This window comes from Triticum urartu, chromosome 5A (assembly GCF_056163025.1).
Source record: "Triticum urartu cultivar PI428250 chromosome 5A, HENAU_Tu73, whole genome shotgun sequence".
Classification (NCBI taxonomy): domain Eukaryota; kingdom Viridiplantae; phylum Streptophyta; class Magnoliopsida; order Poales; family Poaceae; genus Triticum; species Triticum urartu.
In genome coordinates, this window is record NC_141877.1 from 545,403,107 (window position 1) to 545,422,356 (window position 19,250).

Sequence of the window (19,250 nt, forward strand, 5' to 3'; positions counted from 1 at the left end):
TCCAAGCAGCCAAAGACCGATACATTCAACACCTTTTGATTCCTAGTGCATCCCGAGAAATTGGAGAACATAATATTCAGGATAGGAATATTCAGAGACGACGATTGAAAATAGGGAGTATGCACCTACACATAGCAGAAAGCCGTTCGTAGATGTGGATGCAAGCAAGCGTCCATGGTCGACGACGATGGCGGTACAAAGGGGGTTTTAAGCACAGTTTTCTCCACAAATGAAGGGTAACGGAGGCGGAGATAATGAGGGATCATCAATGGAGTGGTGAGTGCGGCCGTTTCATGCGCATTTGTGGCATGGTGGTGGAAGAGATTGTGGCAAAAAAAGGGCAGCGGGCAGATAAACGAATGACCTTGAGTTAATGCACAGCGACGGAAGAGCTAGCGCTGGTGGCTGGCAGGGGAACCGTCGGGCTTGGCGGTTCGCCGGGGGACCGCCCCCGGTGACGATGGCGGAAGGGTTAGGAGCGTCGGTCGATGGCTGGATGGAGGGAAGCATGGGTGGTGGAGGGTGCTTGTGGAACATCATTGGCGGCAGCGGCTGGCTAGGGATTGCCGGGGAAGATGACGGAAGGCCCCCTGGTGGGCGGCGGCGGCTGACCGAGCGAGAGATGTAGGCGATGGGAAAGATGAGGATGGATGTATTTTTTTTTCTTATATCCTTTTTTTGAGATTTTTTTCTTTATCCTACTAGTAGAATGCCCGTGCGTTGCCACGGGCTTCTGAAATAGTTTAATGAAGTTATATAAAATGGTTTGATGAAGTTATATAAAGATAATGCATGCAAGATTTTACAGGTAGAGACAATATGACACAGTCATAATTGCATAATAATTGAAGTTTAATTTGACATCTTTTTTATTTTTTTATGAGATATCACCACTTTCATGTCATTATATTATAAAAAACCCGGTGGTCCCTTTCACCGACGTCGCTTCGGAACCATTGTCAATAGGTTTTTTTTGTGCATTTTCAAAATCCATATCTATGTCTCATATATTCTGAAAAACAATAATATAAAATAATGCACTTTTTGCGTTAACATGTGTAGCACCTCTTCTCATGGTGTTTCGGTCCGGGCTATCATCGTTACATCAGTGCATATGCCAGTTGATATATTTGAAACATCATTCGAGTCCATCACTGTTTATCTATGATGGACAAAGATGAAACATATAAAATATAATGATATTTTATATTGTATTATATAAACATCTATAATATATAATAAAAACAAAAGTGAGACTAACACATATATTTTCAATTGCATTTTTTTCACCCTACAATCTTATCCGGACCTTTTTTTAGAAATCCTTATGCGGACCTCCCATGACTCCTCTCCTCCTCTCACAGCCAGACCTGCTCAAATGGGCCGGCCCGCAACGGCACAGTCCGGCCTGAGTTAAACAGGCCACCTCTCCCCACCCGATGCTCAGAAAAAAAACCTCTCCCCACCCACTATCTCCCCCTCCCAGCCACTCACTCTATCCCCCTCCTCTCCCCCGCGATGGCATTGGCCGATGTCCCTCTCGTCTCTCCCCCTCCTCTCCCCACCGCGCCTCCCACCACGTGCGTCTCCCAACTACACCGCTGCCGCTGCCGCCGCTGCCGCCGCCCTCCCGCGCTGCTGTGAAGGAGGCAACCACCGCCGCCCACCTGCGCAGCTCAACAACCGCCGACCCACCTCGCCCACCGCGGCCCACAGCTGGACCACCTCCTCCCCGAGGAGACCAGGAACTCCGCCTCGCCGAGAGTTACGCCATCCTCGAGCCGCGCTTGCTGGGAAGCCGTGGATCGACGGAATCGCTCCCATCTCCTCCCACTCGCGCCTCTCCTGTCTTCCCCGATCCGTTCAAAAGAATTAGGGTGCCCCGCCGGTGTAGTGGTCCGCCGCTCGCCGCCACTGGAGGTCCGCCGCTCGCCACCTCCCCCCCTCTCGATTGCTTGCTATGCAGCCTGGGCGTCGTGGTCCATCGCTCGCCGCCGCTGGACGGCTGGAGGTCGTCGGCACCCAAGTACCGCCCACGCTCTGGCGCTTGCACGCCGCCGGCCCTGCCCCATCCCACCCTCCGCCACCACCTTCCCCATCCCGAGCTCGGATTTACGACGCCCACTGCCTTCCAGTTCGAGCTCCGCCTCGACCTCATCCCTGCTGCCGCCGTCTTCCCTGAACCAAGGAAGCCCTCATCTGATACGCTCTCGTCCGCGACGTGCTTCTCCAACCATTGGTACGCAACGATGGTTCGGTCCGGGAGGTGGCTCCTGCAATCCTGGCGTCGCCGCAGCGGTGGTTCCATTCCGGCGGCATCAGGGGAGCACACAACGTCCACGAGCAGCAAGCAGAGCCGGCCAATGATGCAGCAGCGCTGGCCACGAGGAGACGCCTGCCGTGGCGGACGGGGAGACAACAGCCATGGGCGTGGAAGACGGTTTTGGATCCTGTGAGCAGCCGCCGCTGCCGCACAGAAAGTCAACGCCGGCCTTCTGCTGCTCCATGTCCAACAAGTCGCCCACGAGGCGTCAGTGTGGCATTGCTAGCTCCAGCTTCCCCTACAACCGTCTCTGCCGCCGGCACTTGCACGCAATCGTGCTGGTGAGGCTCTTCATGTTTACTTTCTTCTGCTTGTAACATGGCCTATACTCACAAATATTTTGCATCATCTGAACAAATGATGGTAAGTTGATTCATATGTAATGTGACATCCTGATTACAAGTTCTGTTAGATTAGTTTTTCTGTTGGAATAATTGTTCTATTGGAATAATTGTTCTGTTGGAGCAGAACAATGACATCCCTGTTATTCAGTTTTTAGGGGAGGGACGGAATGGGAGTATAAAACATTTGACTACTGTATTTTTTAATACTTATAAACAGGGTGTATATATCATCGAGGTAGTGCAGGGATATCCAACATAATCAGAGACCTTATGGTCGGATCGATCTTCATATATAGTAGAATGTTTTATTTGTTTGCGAGTTAGGTAATTGTTTTTTTTAGCTGTGGTGTTTTCCATAGTACTAAATTAGTATTAGTTATTCCTACAAGTGTTAGTTGTTCATAAGCATATAATATAATCTGCTACTGTCAATATTTACCTCTGAAACTCTGGTATTCTACTCCTTTATTTTCCTGATACCTTTTCAGTCAGTATGTACTGAGTATATCCACACTACAGGTTTCTATAGTTCAAGATCAAAGGCAAGAATCAGCCAAATATGATGATGAGAACAAGGCTAATGATGGAGAACCTTCATCTATCGAAGCTGAGCAGTCTATTGGGAATACTAAGTTTCAATGCGCATCCTAAGTTTCAGTTACCTGAAATCAAGGCCAGTTTCAGTCGATGCCGAAGTAAACTACCACATGTAAGTTTAGGGACACACATTAGTTTCCGGCTAGGGATTTAATGGTTGCCGAACTTTATGCACATATGGCGTAGTAGAGATGCATGCTTCGTTATCCTGCAGTTATCTGAATTTTTTCTGACCTGCACTCTTCTTGCCTTTAGTTCTGTTCTTAAAAGAATTATTACTTACTGACAGACGAATACTTGTTTGCCTTCATCATCTGCATTTCAAATGACTCATTATGCATCAGGCTAGCTAGGCGATATGAAATTTTACTTCTTGGCTATAGTCACCGAGCACTGCAATTTGAAATTACAGCCACAAATTTTGGATTAGTCGAAAGGGCATTCTTAATCTGATACAGTCAACCGAGCACTGCAATTTTCAAAACAAGAAGCGGCTGCTACCATATTATTTATGTTTACAATTAACAAACTACATCCTGACATTCCTTCTTATTTTTGTTTGCATTCAGACGTGATGACCTTGAGAAAATCCATGCACTTCAATTGGACAGGAGTTCTCTGCCACGTAATCGATGATGCACTTCACGTGACAGAATTGTAAGATCAGTACTTCTATCTACTCTATTCATCACATCTACACTTCTGTTTATTCATTCTATGAGCTCTCTATTTAAGAGAAACAACAGGGACTACTATTTAAGAATAGTAGCCTTTTCAATTAAATGCTGAAGTATGTGTTTTCTGCATGCACCCACAAGTTATTCAAGAAAAACTAATTAATGCCTTAAACTTAAAAGTATCTCATGACCAAAACAAGCAGTTCACTCAAAATTAAAACAGGAACTACTTTTACTGGTAAGTGGTAACTGTGCATCTCCATATTGTGTTGCAAACAAAAGCATAACAGGGTTTAGGAACCACAGTTTTAATTTTGAAAACCTTTACGAGTTTAGCAATAAACCGGCATGGTAGCAAAAATTTTAGAAATACAGGGTAATAAAAAATGTAGTACTTCAATGTGTGGGCAAGCAATAGTACGTTTTTTTATAATAACTATTAGGATGTGATTCGAGTCTGACACGACATTTTCAATGGTAGTCACATTAGTAACGGCTGAAATGTATTCAACTTCTATATGGTGTCGTAGTGTCATTTCAAGAGAGAAGTACTGCTGCTTAAGATAAACAAATATTGACTGAAAAAATGTATCATGTCAAAACTGCCCAACTGAAATATCATGATCCGCACCTAAAGTGTGTTCCCGGTGATGAAGACAACTATATGTTGTTTCCTTAAGGAAAACATGCACACACATTATTGATAGACAAAAATGCCGCAATAATTAAATCTGTCTAGTGTATACTAACCGAACTGAAACATATAGACTTAAAACAGGGGGCGGTCGTCTCATGTTATTATCTAACATGTCATATTGGCTATACTTACATCTCAAGACGTTCAAATCATAGGTGTACTGGATGCCAAAACTGTATAGATGCATACTCTAAATCCTGAGAGTCTGAGCAAAACGTGATAAAATTGAAGATGAAGTGCACTGGCCCGTAGTAACGCCACTAAAGCTAGGCATTCTTAATCTGATAGTGGTCGTGCACGTTTAAATAAAGATTGCAGTCAAATAAAAAACAAAGATAAACATTTGTACAAAAGCGCTCCAGAGCAACAAATTATCTGTAGAATAAGAGTAAATGCTATTGTCATATTCAAAACCCGCCGGTTTCGTAAGTGCGGACTTCAGCCTATAAGGACTTCCTTATAGACGATGTTCTTCATCGAGGTTTGTAAGGACAAGGAAGGTCTTTTTCGCTTCTTTGATTTACCACTTTGCTTCTTGCCATTATCCTTCTCCTTCTTCTCAATGAGGATCTTTATGTTCCTCTTCGCGGTGGCTCGAGACAACGCGACATAGAGTTGACCATGAGAGAACACCGGATTAGGTAGGTACACGCCAACAATCGGAATCGTCTGTCCTTGAGCCTTGTTAATCGTCATAGCAAAGCTAAGCCTTACAGGAAATTGCTTCCTCTTGAACTTGAATGGAAACATGTCGTTGTCAGATGGGCATAGGGGTATTCGAGGAAGGAATACCCTCCTACCTGCGTGTTGTCCGATCACGATTTCTGCGTCGATGGCGTTCCTCTCGAAACCTCGGACCACAAGCCTCGTCCCGTTACACAGACCATTAGCCGGATCGATGTTCCTCAGAAGTATGACAGGGCAGTTGAGCTTCAGTTTGAGTGCATGCGGAGGCAGACCGTTGGGAGTTAACCCATTCAGGAACTCGGGGGCGTAGTAGCCATATGGGTCGTCCTCTGCACTGTCAAAGCTATGGTAGATTACTTCTTCTCCCCGAAAACGCTCTACCATGTGTATGTTTATCTTGTCGACATTGTCGTTTGTGGTGGAGAGGATTGCGCGTGAAGTCATGTAATTCGGATCGGACATGTTGTCATCTAGTCTCGGAAACACATGGTCAATCAGCTTCTCTAGGTCGTCACCCTCGCCTGTAGATGGCACACAAATATCTTCAGGGAGTCGTATGTTTCCTTGATCGTCAACTTCCTCAGTGCCATTGCCTACCCTTAGCAAGTAATCCGCAAACCAGGTGTCATTATGAGCCCTCATGTTGGTGACGAGCTTTAGCTGGCGCATACCCTTCCAGAGATGTGAACTTCGGAGGGTTGCATCGATTATCTGACCCCGGGACCCCCTCCTGACGACCGGAAGCACCTGCCTGAAGTCCCCGCCAAACACAACAGTTTTTCCTCCAGAGGGTCGGTCCCGTCTTCCCATGATGTCGCGCATGCTGTTGTCCAGTGCCTCGACCGCCTGTCGCTTAGTCATGGTGGCCTCCTCCCATAGTATCAATGAGGCCATCCTCAGTAGCTTGGCGGTACCACTCTGCTCCGTGAAGGTGCAGGAGGCGCCATCATCGCAACTCAATGGGATCTTGAACCTCGAGTGGGCAGTCCTGCCTCCAGGCATGATAGAAGCTGCGATGCCTGACGTCGCGGTAGCGATAGCGATGTTTCCCTCGCTTCGAACCTTGGCGAGCAGCGCCCTGTACAGGAAGGTCTTCCCTGTACCTCCCGGGCCATCAACAAAGAACACACCCCCATCACTGCCATCAACATCAGCTAGTATCTCGTCGTATGCAACCCTCTGCTCAAAGTTTAGCGACGATGCCAATTTAGTGTCGTTGATGTCAAAATCGATGTTGGATTCCTCGATCACTTCTCTGGCCTCGCCCTCGGTTGGGTCAAACGCATCGTCAATGCATGGAAGAGCGAAATCAGCTATGTCTTTGCCCATGGACTGCAACATACCCCTAATGTCAAGCAACACCATCTGTTCCACCTCAATCGGGCATGTGTGTGATCGCCGATAGTCATCAGACATAGGCTCGAGGTGCCTATCCCATAAACCACGCACGTCGCCTGGTTCACAGTGCACCAAAATTGTCGTGAAGAGCCTCCTGAGCGAACATGGCATCACCCATTGCTCTGCCTCGGTAAGACAGTCATCGAGCGTGTTATCTGCCTCGATGAGTCCCAACCTTTCGGCAGCCTCTCTAAAGCTCCCGCATAGCCTACCGTCCACGGTGAGCAGGTCCTCATAGGATGTCTTGCCAGCAACATGGTTTAGCAGCACACGCAGATAGTATCGCTCCCCCTCGGCAGGATTGGCACACACAATTCGACCTATCTGATAACGCTCCACCCGCTCTTTCCAATACTTCTTACCCTTCTGCCATGTGAACCTTCCAGGAAAATCCTTGTACAATATATTCCTAGCCCAGGGGTGGTTTTGGTTAGCTTTGAAATACTCTGTCAACATGGATTTGGAAGCATTCTCAGAGGCGACTACGTCGGTCAAGTGAGCTTGCTCATTGAAGGCCACTCTGTGCATATTTGGGAGATGAAGAGGCAACTGTAGGACAGGCGGGTCATTGGCACACAAGGGGAAGCCAAATATCCTCCACATCGCCTCTGGAGGAGTAACCCACCTCGCGTCTACGTATCTTTTGATCTCATCAATGTTACCATCGGTGTCGGGCTGGTCGATGCTGAAAGAAGCCCTATCATGGCCCTTGTATATGTACTTGTAAAGGTATTTGACGGCCTTTATGCTGGAGCAAACCTCAACGTTGATGTGGCAATTGAACATCCGCAGAAGGTAAGGGTTATACGGCACAACCCATCTATTGTCCAACATTTTACCACGGACCTTAGCCTGCCGACCATCATCTCGACGACGATAAACTGAGTATGAGTCCTTGCCCTGTGCCGTGTTTTCATTGAACGGTTGTGGGTATCTGCACTTGCACTCGTTCTGTTGCATGCACACATTTTTGGGGTTGAGAGCACCGCATGGTCCGTGCATCATATGTTTCACCACCAAGGCGTGGAGTTCAGGATACTTCTACTTGTCTGGGAGCTCGGCAGAAATGAGTCGGTCGTACTGCTCCGGAACGACAAGCTTATAGGCAGAATCCATGATCAACAAAAAGTGTGCATGGGGGAGGCCCCTCTTCTGGAACTCGACTACGTATACATGTGCGACAACAACACCCAGGATATTCTTCTTGAACAAGAGCTCTTTCATAGCCTCTAGCTTGCCATGGAACACACGAGCCACAAGATCAGGTCGATCTTGCGCTGTCTGACCAGGAAACAACTCATTCGTTATCTCTTCCCAGTTAGGGTTGCAGGTCATGGTCAAGAAGATGTCAGGCTTCTCGTACGTATGGACAATTGCCATGGCATCCATATGCCTCCGCTTCATGTCGCGGTCGCCACCTGGGTACGTTCCAGGGAGCATTATCCTTACTCCAACAGCACTTGCCCGGGTCTCCCCGGATGTAATTGCATCAACAACTCCTTTATACAGGTCGGCACGGATCTTTGTCTGGTTCTTCCTGTACCATTTCAACCTACAACTCTCAATCTTGATGTACATGTCCACCCCCCATTGCTGGAGCAATCGTGCTCCACAGAGTATGGGATTGAATATCCCAGGTCGTGTCTGCAGCATGTAACAGTAGTAGTCTCTCACGGAGACGCATAACCTGCTATTCCCCTCTGCACATGGATGAGTAGCGCGGAAGTTAGAATTCATATGAGAACTACACAATACATCAAATGACATAATACACATAAGGCTTACATGCATCCTCCTCCTCATCATCATCACGTCCACCTCTTGGTCGTTGCACAACCGGCCAAGGGACATTACGTTTAGGTAGTTTCGGGTGCCAACCGAGCTCCCCCCTTGGGTAGAAGAGTGGGTAAGAGAGCGGGTCATACGAGCCAGCCGTCACATGTATACTGTGCCTCTGGTTGTCGTTCCCACAAAGTGTAATCCTACGATCGAACCTCTTCGCTAGGTCAGTGCCCTCCACCCAAATTGCAGCGACCTCAGATGACAGAGGTCTATTATACTTCCGTTGGTCTAGTCTCTGGTCAGTGTTGAGGTCTATCCTGTAATCGTCGAGGTTGTCCCTGTGCGCACCCAAACTCCTAAATTGCCGAGAGTATGGGTTTTCCCTGAGTATGTGCACCAACTTTCTGACGACATCCTGGTCTAATTGCTCGGTGGCAGCCTTGCGATGGGTTAGGCCTGGGTCGTCATCGTAGAAGTACAACTGTAGATGATCTGGAGGGGATGTTGGCCCGAAGGAATGAACGTTGTGGTAGATGGTGCCGTGCGCCCGGAACGTGTACACCCCAGACTTCATGTTTGTGTATGTTTCATCGAGGCTGACGCCGAGGGTTGTGAAGGAGAAGTGTCCGTTGAAGAACCGTATGTTCTCCCGAAAATGCCTAGCGTCCGCATCAATGCTAGACCAAAGCCTCATGAGCTCCGGGATGGGCTCCGGTTGCTTTAGCTCGATCTGCCCACTGCGACAGCAGAATCCCGGGGCCTCGCTGACAAACTTCTTGGCCTTGCAGTGGTCGCAGTTTGCGGCGTGCTTCAGGATGTGTGTGTTAGCTGGTAGGTTTGAGTACACATAGTCAAATGGATCATGGTCGACATAGTTTTTGTGTCTTGAGTCTTCCAATTCGTCGTGCTCCAAGTCATCAGCATCTGAGCCTGCAAACAATGTTTCCAATTAGTGCGATACCCCCAACATGTGGATCACGCTCAAGTGATTGTACATACCTTCACCAGCAAACAGGTAATATTCATCGTCAAAGAGGTCGTCAGGATTGACATCATCATTCATGAGACCATTGAGGTAAGCGTCCATGTCATCTGCCCAGGTGCCAAACAACACAAATGAGGGTTCAGTCTCAAGGGACGCAAGGAGAGTAAGGATATGGGTGTTACCTTCACTTCTGATCGTGTAATCCGGCGTGTTAGATGATGTTGAGGCTCTGTGTGCTTCAACTATGGTAGGTTGTCCCGTTGAGCTCATTTTTGGTATGGAGATGGACCTGACGGTTGGGGTATTAACCCTACCTGCAAACCTTTCATTACGACGATCTAGCAGAGCATTCCTCTCACCACGTGGCACCTGCGTACATGTTTTTCGCTTGCCAATTTTCTCCTGACGCTTCATCGCCGCCATACTTCCCTTGCAAGCTCGCTCTCTTGTCCTACGCCGAGCTCTAGACTCATGACTCTGCTTGTCAACTCCATTATCCGCAATTGTTACCGGATCACTGGTTTGCTGGTCGGCACTTTGTAGGTGCTCATTATTTCGATGAGGTCGCCATCTACATCACCATCACCTAAGGTTCTGCTTAGGTATGCACCTACAACATTATCGAATTTGGTATAAATAACCGATGAATGATTACAAAATGAAAGATGATTGTTGATGGGATAACTACCATCGGTTTCGGTGTTGCGAATGTATGTGGGGGCCGACTTGACAGTTGTAGCACGATCTATATGTTCACAGCCGGATTGTTGTGTGATGGTTGGAAGTGTGAGGGTTGGACAATTGGTGTGAGTGTTGAAAGAGGGAGAGCTGGACAATGCGCTAGTTAGATCTGGACGTGGCATTGCGATCGATTCAGCACACGGGGTGTTTTTCCTTCTAGCATAGTCTGCCTTTCTCTTCGCACTTGACTCCCCCTGCTCATCAGGGGTCCTGCTGTTTCGTTGTTCCTTTCGTCGCTCACGCTGCACTTGATTATTGTTTTGGAGGTTGATCGTACCCTCTTCCTTTTTCTTCCAATAAGATGCCCGTCTCTGTGCGTTTCTCCGATCCCTTTGTTCGTCTGCCATATTACTACTGCGGTCTCTTGCATGTTGCCTCCTAGCCAACTCTTTTTCATGATTGAATTCAGCAATGGCTGATGCGGACCCATCTTCTGGAGCATCATCATGTGACAAGGATGTATAGTTCAAGCTCGATGGGTACAATAAATGAATCTATATTATGATTGTTATGTTTAAAACTTTAAACACCCGTACCTGGCATCGAACCGGAAGGCTGATCAATATTAGTGATATCACCAAGAGGGGGTCGGGATGTATAGTTCCGGTTTGATGGGTTGGCTGGTTCAACAATAAAGTTAAAACATAATCATCTCATCAATGCTCAACAATCATGAAGATCCCGAACTAAGCCAGCACGTCTACTCTTTTCTTCAGCCATTTTTTGTTCCATATACTTTGTTTGTAAATGCCCTAATATTTCTTGTCTAGCCAGCATGTATCTCGTACTACAGTGAGTTAATTCAAAGCTAAAAGTGCGTATTCTAATATTTGATTCCCAAATTTGGTTTGTCACCGCCGTAAGCTCATAACTTTAAACACCCGTACCTGGCATTGAACTGGAAGGCTGATCAATATTAGTGATATCACCAAGAGGGGGTCGGGAAACAGTCTGCTTTTCATTTTGGAGCTTGACCTGTTCATCCTTTTTCTTTCGATAAGTTGCTTGCCGTCGTGCATTTCTCTGCTCCCTTTTATCGTCTGTTATGCTATAACTCACTTGGTCATTCACAACAACACATGTTGTCTGGGAATGAGTTGGGTATACATCACATGTTGGGGTAGACGATGTCACAAGCTCTGAACTACCACAACCAAGGGCATTAAGAAAATGGGTTAAAACGAAAATGGCCCGGCCCAGTATTGGGTGACCTGTACGAAGTTTTGACTATTTGACGCACCGTGCGGCGAATGGGTTTCTCCTAGCTTTGTGGCAAGAAAATAAGTAGGCTTGGTTCGCTGGGCCCCCGCGCCTGGCCCAGATATGAAATTCTAGACAAATAGTTTTTTTTACTAGCAGACGAATGCACAAAAATTTAGTACCACCTCGGATAAAAAAATTCATCGGTGAACGAAGGTGAACGGATGAATTTTTTGGAGAAACACGCCTTACTTTATTAGTAGGTATAGATATAGATTCACCAAGACCTTACAACATCTATACATCAATAAGTTTGAAGCAACCATCTTGATAACATCTGTCGCTACTCCTATCAACTTGATGAAGTGGTGTGTATTGTCCAGGCCGCCTGCCCAGACCTCACACCAAAGCCCAACACCACTGGGTGCCAGGCCTGCTGCAGATGCTACTAACAGCGTTAAGAACGTCTAGCAGAGCAAAGCTGATGACTACTCAATAGTTCGGTGTGCCATGCTTTACGGCTTAGAACCGGAACTTCAACGATGTTTTAAACGTCATGGAGCATATGGGATGTTCCAGGAATTGAAGTTAATATTCCAAGCAAATGCCCGGATTGAGAGATATGAAGTCTCCAATAATTTCTACAGTTGCAAGATGGAGGAGAATTGTTCTGTCAGTGAACATATACTCAAAATGTCTGGATATAATAATCACTTGATTCAAGTGGGAGTTAATCTTCGGGATGATAGTGTGGTTGACAAAATTATTCAATCACTGCCACCAAGCTACAAGAGCTTCGTGATGAACTATAATATGCAAGGGATGGATAAGACAATTCCTGAGCTCTTCGTAATGCTAAAAGTTGCGGAGGTAGAAATCAAGAAGGGGCATCAAGTGTTTATGGTCAACAAGACCACCAGTTTCAAGAAAAAGGGTAAAGGAAAGAAAAAGGGGAACTTCAAGAAGAACGGCAAACAAGTTGCTGCTCAAGAGAAGAAACCTAAGTCTGGACCTAAGCCTGAGACTGAGTGCTTCTACTGCGAACAGACTGGTCACTGGAAGTGGAACTGCCCCAAGTATTTGGCGGATAAGAAGGATGGCAAGGTGCACAAAGGTATATGTGATATACATGTTATTGATGTGTACCTTACTGGAGCTCGCAGTAGCACATGGGTATTTGATACTGGTTCTGTTGCTAATATTTGCAACTCGAAACAGGGACTACGGATTAAGCGAAGATTGGCTAAGGACGAGGTGACGATGCGTGTGGGAAATGGTTCCAAAGTCGATGTGATCGCTGTCGGCACGATACCTCTACATCTACCTTCGAGATTAGTTTTAGACCCGAATAATAATTATTTGGTGCCAGCGTTAAGCATGAACGTTATATCTGGATCTTGTTTGATGCGAGACGGTTATTCATTTAAATCTGAGAATAATGGTTGTTCTATTTATATGAGTAATATCTTTTATGGTCATGCACCCTTGAAGAGTGGTCTATTTGTGTTGAATCTCGATAGTAGTGATACACATATTCATAATATTGAAAGCAAAAGATGCAGAGTTGATAATGATAGTGCAACTTATTTGTGGCACTACCGTTTGGGTCATATTGGTGTAAAGCGCATGAAGAAACTCCATATTGATGGACTTCTGGAAATACTTGATTATGAATCACTTGGTACTTGCGAACCATCCTCATGGGCAAGATGACTAAAACGCCGTTCTCCGGAACAATGGAGCGAGCAACAGATTTACTAAAAATCATACATACTAATGTATGTGGCCCGATGAATATTGAGGCTCACGACGAGTATCGTTATTTTCTCACCTTCACAGATGATTTGAGCAGATATGGATATATCTACTTAATGAAACATAAGTCTAAAACATTTGAAAAGTTCAAAGAAATTCAGAGTGAAGTGAAATATCATCGCAACAAGAAAATAAAGTTTCTATGATCTGATCGTGGAGGAGAATATTTGAGTTACGAGTTTGGTCTACATTTGAAACAATGCGAAATAGTTTCGCAGCTCACGCCACCTGATACATCTCCAACGTATCTATAATTTTTGATTGCTCCATGCTATATTATCTACTGTTTTGGACATTATTGGGCTTTATTATACACTTCTATATTATTTTTGGGACTAACCTACTAACCGGAGGCCCAGCCCAGAATTGCTGTTTTTTTTGCCTATTTTAGGGTTTCTAAGAAAAGGAATATCAAATGGAGTCCGAACGGAATGAAACCTTCGGGAACGTGATTTTTGGAACAAACAAGACCCATGAGACTTGGACCCTACGTCAAGCAACCAACAGGGAGGCCACGAGGTAGGGGGCGCGCCTACCCCCCAGGCGCGCCCACCACCCTCGTGGGCCCTCTGTTGCTCCACCGACATACTTCTTCCTCCTATATATACCTACGTACCCCCAAACAATCAGATACGGAGCCAAAACCCTAATTCCACCGCCGTAACTTTCTGTATCCACGAGATCCCATCTTGGGGTCTGTTCTGGAGCTCCGCCGGAGGGGGCATCGATCACGGAGGGCTTCTACATCAACACCATAGCCTCTCCAATGAAGTGTGAGTAGTTTACCTCAGACCTACGGGTCCATAGTTATTAGCTAGATGGCTTCTTCTCTCTTTTTGGATCTCAATACAAAGTTCTCCCCCTCTCTTGTGGAGATCTATTCGATGTAATCTTCTTTTGCGGTGTGTTTGTTTACACCGATGAATTGTGGGTTTATGATCAAGTTTATCTATGAACAATATTTGAATCTTCTCTGAATTCTTTTATGTATGATTGGTTATCTTTGCAAGTCTCTTTGAATTATCAGTTTGGTTTGGCCTACTAGATTGATCTTTCTTGCAATGGGAGAAGTGCTTAGCTTTGGGTTCAATCTTGCGGTGTCCTTTCCCAGTGACAGTAGGGGCAGCAAGGCACGTATTGTATTGTTGCCATCGAGGATAACAAGATGGGGTTTTTTTTATCATATTGCATGAATTTATCCCTCTACATCATGTCATCTTGCTTAAGGCGTTACTCTGTTCTTATGAACTTAATACTCTAGATGCATGCTGGATAGCGGTCGATGTGTGGAGTAATAGTAGTAGATGCAGGCAGGAGTCGGTCTACTTGTCTTGGACGTGATGCCTATATACATGATCATACCTAGATATTCTCATAACTATGCCCAATTCTGTCAATTGCTCAATAGTAATTTGTTCACCCACCATAAAATACTTATGCTCTTGGGAGAAGCCACTAGTGAAACCTATGGCCCCCGGGTCTATCTTCATCATATTAATCTTCCAATACTTAGTTATTTTCATTGCTTTTATTTTACTTTGCATCTTTATCATCAAAATACCAAAAATATTATCTTATCATATCTATCAGATCTCACTCTCGTAAGTGACCGTGTAGGGATTGACAACCCCTTATCGCGTTGGTTGAGAGGATTTATATGTTTTGTGTAGGTGCGAGGGACTTGCGCGTAGCCTCCTACTGGATTGATACCTTGGTTCTCAAAAACCGAGGGAAATACTTACGCTACTTTGCCGCATCACCCTTTCCTCTTCAAGGGAAAACCAACGCAGTGCTCAAGAGGTAGCAAGAAGGATTTCTGGCGCCGTTGCCGGGGAGGTTCGCGCAAGTCAAGATTTGACTCCCGACAACGAGCCATTTCTGACGCCGTTGCCGGGGAGGTCTACGCAAAAGTCAAACATACCAAGTACCCATCACAAAACCTTATCTCCTGCATTACATTATTTGCCATTTGCCTCTCGTTTTCTTCTCCCCCACTTCACCCTTGCCGTTTTATTTGCCCTCTCTCTCTATCCTCCCTCTCCTTCTCTATTTGCCTCTTTTTGCCCATTTCGTGTCTGCTTGTGTGTTGGATTGCTTTCTTATCACGATGGCTCAAGATAACACTAAATTGTGTGACTTTACCAATACCAACAACAATGATTTTATTAGCACTCTGATTGCTCCTCTTACCAATGTTGAATCTTGTGAAATTAATGCTGCCTTACTGAATCTTGTCATGAAAGATCCGTTTTCCAGCCTTCCTAGTGAAGATGCCGCTACCCATCTAAATAGCTTCATTGATTTGTGTGATATACAAAAGAAGAAAGATGTGGACAATGATATTGTTAAATTGAAGCTATTTCCTTTTTCGCTTAGAGATCGTGCTAAAGCTTGGTTTTCGTCTTTGCCTAAAACTAGTATTGACTCTTGGAATAAGTGCAAAGATGCTTTTATCTCTAAGTATTTTCCTCCCGCTAAGATCATCTCTCTTAGAAACGATATTATGAATTTTAAGCAACTTGATCATGAACATGTTGCAAAAGCTTGGGAGAGGATGAAATTAATGATATGTAATTGCCCTACTCATGGTTTGATTTTGTGGATGATTATACAATTTTTTATGCCGGATTGAATTGCTTCTAGAAATCTTTTAGATTCGGACGTGGGAGGCACTTTTATGGAAATCACTTTAGGAGAAGCTACTAAACTCCTAGATAATATTATGGTTAATTATTCTCAATGGCACACTGAAAGATCTACTAATAAGGAAGTGCATGCGATAGAAGAAATTAATGTTTTGAGTGGAAAGATGGATGGACTTATGAAATTATTTGCTAATAAAAGTGTTTCTTATGATTCTAATGATATGCCTTTGTCTACTTTGATTGAGAATAATAATGAATCTATGGATGTGAATTTTGTTGGTAGGAACAATTTTGGTAACAACGCGTATAGAGGAAATTTTAATCCTAGGCCTTATCCTAGTAATTCCTCTAATAATTATGGTAATTCCTACAACAATTATTATGGAAATTATAATAAGATTCCCTCTGATTTTGAATCTAATATTAAACAATTTATTACTTCGCAAAAGAATTTCAATGCTTTGATTGAAGAAAAATTGCTTAAGATTGATGAGTTGGCTAGGAACGTTGATAGAATTTCTCTTGATGTTGATTCTTTGAAACTTAGATCTATTCCACCTAAGCATGATATCAATGAGTCTCTCAAATCCATGAGAATTTCCATTGATGAGTGCAAAGAAAGAACTGCTGGGATGCATGCTAAGAAAGATTCCTTTATAAAAACGTGTTCTTCTAGTTACCATGATAATAAAGATGAAGATCTAAAAGTTATTGATGTTTCCCCTATTAAATCTTTGTTTTGAAATATGAATCTTGATAATGATGGGACTTAATATGATCCACCTTTACCTAGAAGGCGTTCCAAAAATTCAGAGTTTTTAGATCCTGATGCTAAATTTGATAAGAGTGGGATTGAAGAGATCAAAACTCTAGATGTTAATGAACCTACTATTTTGGATTTCAAGGAATTTAATTATAATAGCTGCTCTTTGATAGATTGTATTTCCTTGTTACAATCCGTGCTAAATTTTCCTCATGCTTATAGCCAAAATAAAGCTTTTACCAAACATATCGTTGATGCTTTGATGCAATCTTATGAAGAAAAACTGGAGTTGGAAGTTTCTATCCCTAGAAAACTTTATGATGAGTGGGAACCAACTATTAAAATTAAAATTAAAAACCATGAATGCTATGCATTGTGTGATTTGGGTGCTAGTGTTTCCACGATTCCAAAGACTTTGTGTGATTTGTTAGGTTTCCGTGATTTTCATGGTTGCTCTCTAAACTTGCACCTTGCGGATTCCACTATTAAGAAACCTATGGGAAGAATTAATGATGTTCTTATTATTGCAAATAGTAATTATGTGCCCGTAGATTTTATCGTTCTTGATATAGATTGCAATCCTTCATGTCCTATTATTCTTGGTAGACCTTTCCTTAGAACGATTGGTGCAATTATTGATATGAAGGAAGGAGATTTTAGATTCCAATTTCCGTTAAGGAAAGGCATGGAACACTTTCCTAGAAAGAAAATTAAATTACCTTATGAATCTATTATGAGAGCCACTTATGGATTGCCTACCAAAGATGGCAATACCTAGATCTATCCTTGCTTTTTATGCCTAGCTAGGGGCGTTAAACGATAGCGCTTGTTGGGAGGCAACCTAATTTTATTTTTATTCCTTACTTTTTGCTCCTGTTTAGTAATAAATAATTTATCTAGCCTCTGTTTTGGTTGTGTTTTTTGTGTCTAATTAGTATTTGTACCAAGTAGAACCGTTGGGAAGACTTGGGGAAAGTCTTGTTAATCTTGCTGTAAAAACAGAAACTTTAGCGCTCACGAGAACTGCTGCCATTTTTATTTGAAAAGTGATATTTCGTTAATTTTTTTGCAGATTGATAATAGATAAATTTATCACATCCAGCAATTTATTTCAGAATTTTTGGGGTTCCAGATCTTGCGCTAGCTACAGATTACTACAGACTGTTCTGTTTTTGATAGATTCTGTTTTTCGTGTGTTGTTCGCTTATTTTGATGAATCTATGGCTAGTAAAATAGTTTATAAACCATAGAGAAGTCGGAATACAGTAGGTTTAACACCAATATAAATAAAGAATGAGTTCATTACAGTACCTTGAAGTGGTGTTTTGTTTTCTTTCGCTAACGGAGCTCACGAGATTTTCTACTTTAAGTTTTGTGTTGTGAAGTTTTCAAGTTTTGGGTAAAGATTTGATGGATTATGGAACAAGGAGTGTCAAGAGCCTAAGATTGGGGATGCCCATGGCATCCCCAAGATAATCTAAGGACACCTAAAAGCCAAAGCTTGGGGATGCCCCGGAAGGCATCCCCTCTTTCGTCTACTTCTATCGGTAACTTTACTTGGAGCTATATTTTTATTCACCACATGATATGTGTTTTGCTTGGAGCGTATTGCATGATTTGAGTCTTTATTTGTTAGTTTACCACAATCATATTTTCTGAACACACCTTTTGAGAGAGACACACATGATTCTGAAATTATTAGAATACTCTCTGTGCTTCACTTATATATTTTGAGTTATATAGTTTTGCTCTAGTACTTCACTTATATCTTTTAGAGCACGGTGGTGGATTTGTTTTATAGAAACTATTGATATCTCATGCTTCACTTAGATTATTTTGAGAGTCTTAAATAGCATGGTAATTTGCTTAAATAATCCTTATATGCTAGGTATACAAGATTAATAATAAAATTCTCTTATGAGTGTGTTGAATGCTAAGAGAAGTTTGATGCTTGATAATTGTTTTGAGATATGGAGATGGTGATATTAGAGTCATGCTAGTTGAGTAGTTGTGAATTTGAGAAATAATTATGTTAAAGTTTGTGATTCCCGTAGCATGCATGTATGGTGAACCATTATGTGATGAAGTCGGAGCATGATTTATTTATTGATTGTCTTCCTTATGAGTGGCGGCCGGGGACGAGTGATGGTCTTTTCCTACCAATCTATCCCCCTAGGAGCATGCGCGTAATACTTTGCTTTGATAACTTGTAGATTTTTGCAATAAGTATATGAGTTCTTTATGACTAATGTTGAGTCAATGGATCATACACACTCTCACCCTTCCATCATTGCTATCCTTTCTAATACCGCCCACCTTTCGCCGGTATCATACACCCACCATATACCTTCCTCAAAACAGCCACCATACCTACCTATCATGGCATTCCAATAGCCATTCCGAGATATATTGCCATGCAACTTTCCACCGTTCCGTTTATTATGACACGCTCCATCATTGTCATATTGCTTTGCATGATCATGTAGTTGACATTGTATTTGTGGTAAAGCCACCATTCATAATTCTTTCATACATGTCACTCATGAGTCATTGCATATCCCGGTACACCGCCGGAGGCATTCATATAGAGTCATAT

The 19,250-nt window shown here is 43.7% G+C and overlaps 4 protein-coding genes and 1 pseudogene across 4 annotated transcripts; 1 reads left to right on the forward strand and 4 right to left on the reverse strand.

The window, feature by feature from the left end:
* The first annotated feature begins 1,518 nt into the window (after positions 1-1,518).
* Positions 1,519-2,456, forward strand: LOC147972705 (uncharacterized; annotated as a pseudogene).
* Positions 2,457-5,076: 2,620 nt separating this feature from the next.
* On the reverse strand, positions 5,077-5,994 carry LOC147972706 (uncharacterized). The gene has a single exon (XM_087524434.1). The coding sequence runs from the start codon at positions 5,992-5,994 to the stop codon at positions 5,077-5,079; it is 918 nt and encodes a 305-aa protein (XP_087380560.1).
* A 38-nt stretch (positions 5,995-6,032) lies between these two features.
* LOC147972707 (uncharacterized) lies at positions 6,033-7,683 on the reverse strand. Its single transcript, XM_087524435.1, has 2 exons — positions 6,150-7,683; positions 6,033-6,076 (listed from the first exon to the last, which is right to left on the reverse strand). Exons 1-2 carry the CDS (start codon positions 7,681-7,683, stop codon positions 6,033-6,035), a joined length of 1,578 nt encoding a protein of 525 aa, XP_087380561.1.
* Positions 7,684-7,764: 81 nt separating this feature from the next.
* Positions 7,765-8,301, reverse strand: LOC147972708 (uncharacterized). The gene has a single exon (XM_087524436.1). It carries the CDS (start codon positions 8,299-8,301, stop codon positions 7,765-7,767), a length of 537 nt encoding a protein of 178 aa, XP_087380562.1.
* Positions 8,302-8,479: 178 nt separating this feature from the next.
* Positions 8,480-9,913, reverse strand: LOC147972709 (uncharacterized). The gene is made up of 2 exons (XM_087524437.1): positions 9,505-9,913; positions 8,480-9,435 (listed from the first exon to the last, which is right to left on the reverse strand). The coding sequence occupies exons 1-2, from the start codon at positions 9,911-9,913 to the stop codon at positions 8,480-8,482; spliced, it is 1,365 nt and encodes a 454-aa protein (XP_087380563.1).
* Between the last annotated feature and the right edge of the window lie 9,337 nt (positions 9,914-19,250).